This window comes from Cnephaeus nilssonii (assembly GCF_951640355.1).
Source record: "Cnephaeus nilssonii genome assembly, chromosome: 13".
Taxonomy (NCBI): Eukaryota; Metazoa; Chordata; class Mammalia; order Chiroptera; family Vespertilionidae; genus Cnephaeus; species Cnephaeus nilssonii.
Genome location: NC_137084.1, coordinates 56855349 through 56861348, shown reverse-complemented (window position 1 = coordinate 56861348; position 6000 = coordinate 56855349). Strand labels below are relative to the sequence as shown.

The 6000-nt window shown below is 39.4% G+C and overlaps 1 protein-coding gene across 3 annotated transcripts in view; it reads right to left on the bottom strand.

Moving 5' to 3' along the window:
- Nucleotides 1-3915: 3915 nt before the first annotated feature.
- Nucleotides 3916-6000, bottom strand: part of FOLH1 (folate hydrolase 1) — a 54616-nt gene continuing 52531 nt past the window's right edge. For 2 of the 3 annotated variants that reach the window (XM_079786869.1, XM_079786870.1), the window contains one exon: nt 3916-4551. In XM_079786869.1, the coding sequence (XP_079642995.1) occupies nt 4362-4551 (190 nt within the window). In that variant the 3' untranslated portion in view covers nt 3916-4361. The remainder of the gene's footprint in view (nt 4552-6000) is intronic. The other variant, XR_013814331.1, reaches the window with a different exon arrangement.

Genomic DNA, 6000 nt, shown 5'->3' with positions numbered 1-6000 from the left:
GACTCTCGTGGTCATCTGCTTTTCAGCTGATAGGAGCCACTGTGATAGGAAGATGAAGAACAGACCCTAAGCCAGTTATGAACCTGGCGTCCTCAATATGCTGGTAGCAACAGCCTGAAGGCAGGAGCTTCAAGTTCTGTCAGGACTGGGTTTCAGGTGAACTTTCGAAAATATGTTAAGGCATCTTCAGATGCTATTTCATATCTCTTCAGAGCACAGTAAATCCTAGCATTTGCATAGATAGCTATGCAAATACTGCTCACTAGCATACTTGGGATTCAATGGAAATTATTTCAGAGGTTTTACTGGGTCAAATGGGAGTTCAATTTCTACTTTGTTTGTAAAAACTCCAGTAACTCCACTCTTAGGATTATATCCCAAGAAACGTGAAACACCAATGAGAAAGAACATATGTACCACTATGTTCATAACAGCACAATTTACAATAGCTAAGATTTGGAAACAGCCTAAGTGCCCATCAGCAGATGAATGGATTAGATGGGTGGTACACCTACACAATAGAATACTACGCTGCTGTACAATAGAAAGAACTCTTACCATTTGCAACAGCATGGATGGACCTGGAGAGCATTATGCTAATTGATATAAGCCAATCAGAAAAAGATAAATATCACATGATCTCCCTCATTTGTGGAATATAATGAACAACATAAACAGATGAACAAAGATAGATCTAGAGACACAGAAACATCGAACAGACCATCAAACCTAAGAGGGAAAGCAAGGGAGGCTGGGCTGGGGGTAAGGGGCAGTTGAGGGGGAAGATCAACCAAAGAACTTGTATGCATATATGGTAAGCATAACCAATGGCACAATGTGTGGGGATGAAGGCCAGGGCTGGGGGACAGGTACAGGCTGGGAGAGGACAACAGGGGGAAAAAGGGACATATGTAATACTTTCAACAATATATTTCAGAGGTTCTCACAAAACCCAACATAGCGATAGCTTTTGTAAGATATGTTTTTCAAGGAATATGTTCATAATCATTTAAATTGTCAATTGCATAGGCACAATATTGTTCATAAAATCCTCATATTACTTCATTAATATTTGCCTTCTTATTATTGATCTTATGTTCTTGATTAGAACACCTTCTTTTTCTCTGATGTTTATCAATTAATTTATTTATTTACTTTTAATTTTTATTTTTTTGGAGAAAAGTTATTCTTTATTGAAAAATACCAATAATACTGACAGACTTCAAAAGCAGTTCAGGCTTCCAGAATACAAAGTACTCAACACATTTTTTTCAAAGCTGTTTGCATTTCAAACAAACAACATCTTTGTAAATCAAGTTTAATAACCTGATTGAAAATATTTTTCAGCTTTATTAATTACGGACTGCACACCTTTAAAGTGGGGTCAATGAGGGGGGCAGGAGCAGAATGCACCTGGGCTGTGCAGCAGACTATAGTCACATTTCCCACACCTCCCGGGAGGCAACAAAAACACTGCACAAGATAGCTGCCCTCCAGTGTCAGGGGATCTTGAGAAACAGCATGTCAAGAGATAGCCAGCTTTTCTTAATTTACACATTTTCATTTACATTTAAGATTGCTTTTTGAAGGAAATCTTTAAGAATGACAGTGTAATTAATGTCATCCAATAACTCTGAATTTAAAAAAAACTATACTGAGAGAATTGAACTATTACCATCAAAACACTCTTTGCTGAGCTATGAGTAATAATTCTATGCTTTTTTAGATGCAACGAAATTAATACATCTGCAAGTTTAATTTGAAACCAGAAAAATTATGTATATAGGCTCAGATAGTAGCAGCGTTCACTTTATTACTAATAGTTTAACTGAACAGCCACTCTATTTATTCCACCAACAGGAATAGCAGCACCTAGACCTAAAATTCTTTGTGTAAAAAGCCTTATGTCATTTTCTAAGTCCCATTCTTTGCATGCTCCAATTCTTGTTATCTTATTTAAAACATAAAAGCAACAGGGTTTGGAGAGCTACTATTTGCTGTATTAAAACAGTCATACAGCATCTTGTACTTCAAAAAGCAAAATACTGTGAACGGCAACCCTTCTTCACAGCTCTAAACTTGAAGCTGCCAAGCATTCACTGCTCGTGCCAACAGTGGTATTTCCACAGTAAAATAGCAGAAACTAAAGGAATCATGGCACAATGGATTTCTGAATTCTTTTATCTACCATTGGTCCTGGGGCTTAGAACCTTTCCCTCGTAGACTATATCTGCTGATTATTCCATCATCTTTAATGAAGGAAAGGCATCAGGTCATATGGCGAGTAATGGCTCTCAGAGCATAAAGGAGTTCGGCTTGCCTCCTAGCTTCTGCATTCACCTTGTGATTTTTCCAATTTTTAGGTTTAGTAGGTCATCTAGACTTATTCATCTACACTCCCATTTTCTTCTGATTTTATGGTCCACATTCAATGGTTATTATATCTGGAAATAATTATACCATTTGAATATATTTTGGATTGAATGCTCCAAATTAAATCTAAGTTACCTATTAAAATATAAATAGTAATTTGCTAAAAAATAAGTATATGTTTTGGAATAAACATAAATTGAGTTTAAATTATTTGAAAATTCCACTATTTGGCTTTTCAAATTGATTTCTTCACAAATAGCCCAAACCATTTATGGAAAACCCAGAAAGATCTGACTCACTCAAGTAAATGTAGTGGGCAATGCCTGAATTGAAATGAGAAATCAGAGTGATGGACGCTAGTTACCAGAGTTGAAATTCTATCTATATTTGTGTTTATAAGCTTTCCTTGGCTGCTTTTGTTGTCATGTCTCTGGAAGACAATTCCCTGTCAACAGCTCCCACAGTGGTCTAGAGTCAGGTTTCTGGAGAGTTCTGGGGTCGATTTACAGCAAGTTCTGCTAGTGCAGCTCCACAGCTACTTCTCTAATATTCGGGAGGATCATGGTGGGGCAAGACTCTTCATTGGCTGCTCCATCTCAGACCTAGGGATAGTGACCATTCCTTGTATCCGCTATTCTCTTCTCTTGGAGTACTCTTTCCCTTTTACTAGACAGTACCTCATTGCTGCAGTGTGGTTATGATCAATCATTCTTTAGAGTCACTTTCCCTATTGATGTTTCTGTATCTTGCCTGGGCCTTGGCTCATAAATGTAATATTCACGCAAGTGTATGCTCTGTGTCAGTGAGATCTAGTGGACTACAGCCACAATAATGCATGGGTCAGCCTCCCAAGGTTAGTGAAAAGACTCAAGTCCTAGAATAATGCACATGGTATAATTTTATTTATTATAAAAAGCTCAAAAAATATACCAAGCCAAAAACACATACACGATCTAGCCATGCGTGATAAAATTATAAATAATGGGAAACAGCAACAAAATTTAAGAAAGTAGGTATCTCTGCCAGGAGAGAAAGGCACACCAGGCAACAGTACATGGTGAGGACCAAGGATAATGGCAATGTTCCTTTTGTTGGTATGGTTATTCAGTTCCGACGGGTTACAAGTGTTATTTTCTTTATTATTTTTCACTACACATGTTGTCTAGTTCATGTGATAAGACAGTATCCTCTCAGCCTTGGGGGCCAGGCAGGGCTTGAGGCCTCTGACTTAGTGCAGCCCTATGAATTTTCCCGTGTGCTCTTACACAAACTTCTTTCTTTCTTTTCTTTCTTTCTTTCTTTCTTTCTTTCTTTCTTTCTTTCTTTCTTTCTTTCTTTCTTTCTTTCTTTCTTTCTTTCTTTCTTTCTTTCCCTTCCTTCCTTCCTTCCTTCCTTCCTTCCTTCCTTCCTTCCTTCCTTCCTTCCTTCCTTCCTTCCTTCCATTCTTAACTGAGGATATTTTTCCATTGACTTTTAGAGAGAGTGGATGGTAGTGAGGAAGAAGAAGGGAAGAGAGAGAGAGAGAGATCTGAGAATGGTACATCAATTGGTTGCCTCCCACACACACCTGGGCCAGGGCCTGGGATAGAACCTGTAACCCAGGTATGAGCCCTTGAGTGAGACCCTTCATTGCTCAGGCCAAAGCTCTAATCCTTCAGCCATACTGGCCAGGGCCAAACTGATGCTATCTTTGTGCACAATGCCAGGAGTAGGTTTGGAAGTGCTGAATTAGACTTGATTTCCTGATAATGCCACATAAGTCTTGACATATTAGGCTGTTCGCCTTCATTTTAACACATCCTTCGATTCCAGGATAACCTATTGTAACTAGAGAATAAAAATCGGCTATCTCTCTGTTTTGATCTATAGGGAGAAGGAAATAAATACCAAGATACACACAACTTTCATTTTTAGTTTTATAATACAGCCATGAGGATTCTTTCTGAGCAACAGATACCAATTCAACTTGTGTTCTCCACAGCAGCGCCTCAGGCTACTGCTCTCAGCGTTCCTGCTGCAGCCTGCACAGTGAAGGCAGCCACAGAAATCTGTCTCTTCACCTCTCCCCAGGCCTTGGAAGGGTCCATTTTGCTTTCAATATCAAACAGAGCATCATAAATTCCTGGGAATGACTCTCCTGCGTACTTATTGTGGCTGCTTGGTGCATAGATGACATGCCTGTTGGTAAAAAATAGTTTACTATCTGTGAGTTGCCCAGTGACATATACAAGGGAAAACAGGAGCACGCTACAATTCTTGGATTGCATAATTCTAATTTTATTATTTCAGTAAGCCACATCTCAACTTCCAAGTTCAACTACCTCCAAAGACCAGTCTTCGGAATGACTGTGCATTAATTAGCTGTATTTAACTTTAAAAAGACAAAGTGGTTCTGAGCAACAAAAATAACAACAATAGCAAAAACAGCTAGTCACCTACGATGGGCCACACTTGACAGAATTCACCTATAATTTTAGAAGGCTTAAAAATAAACTCTAAAAAAGTTAATATTAGTACTTCGAAGAATGGGGAATGAGGCCTGATCAGTCTCAAGGCACATGGCAAAAGAGTGCTGACTTTTCACCATTCCATTCTATCCCCTGAAGTACAGCAAAACTCTATTATGAAAGTGCTATTTGTGACCAGCCAACTTCCTATTTTGTTTTTCCTCCTCTTTAAAATGAAGCCATGCAAACATGTTAGAATGCCCAGCTTAAAGCATGAGGAATCATTAAAAACAGTTCTGTACTCTTCAACCAGACCTAGGCAGAAGGAGATGTTTTGCTGAGAGTTATGTCAGTTTGTATAATAGCCCTGGCCGGAAAGAACAAGTAAAAAGTAAAGAACAGCCGGCCAGCATGGCTCAGTGGTTTAGAGTCCACCTATGAACCCAGATGTCACAGTTCAATTCCAGGTCAGGGCACATGCCCAGGTTTCGGGCTGGATCCCCATTGATGAGCATGCAGGAGACGCCTATCAATGATTCTCTCCCATCATTGATCTCTCTCTCTCTCTCTCTCTCTCTCTCTCTCTCTCTCTCTCTCTCTCCCCACCCCCTTGCTTTCTGAAATATATTTTAAGAAGAAAAGAGGCACAATCATTCCCCTCTATCCCCCGAAATGTAGCAGAACTCTGATTATTTAAGTCCTATTTGTGAGCAACCAACTTGCTATTTTGCTTTCCCTCCTCTTTAAAAAAGAAGCCAGGCAAACATGTGTGAATGCCTAGCTACTCGTAAAAGCATGAGGAATCATTAAAAACAGGTCTGCCTTGCCCAGCCAGCATATCTCAGTGGTTGAGCATCGACCTATGAACCAGGAAGTCACGATTCCATTCCCAGTCAGGGCACATGCCCAGGGTGCAGGCTTTATCTGATCCCTAGTGTGGGGCATGCAGGAAACAGCCAATCAATGATTCTCTCTCATTAGTGATGTTTCTAGCTCTCCCTCTCCTTTCTTCTCTGAAATCAATAAAACAAACAAACAAACAAAAAAACAGTTCTGCCTCCTGCATAATCATCCCACCATAGGAGAACCAGTCACCCTGTTTGGATAATGCCCTTACTGCCAATTCCAATCCTTTGATAATCCCTACAGAAAGATTGGGCCATTTCTAATTGTCAATAAT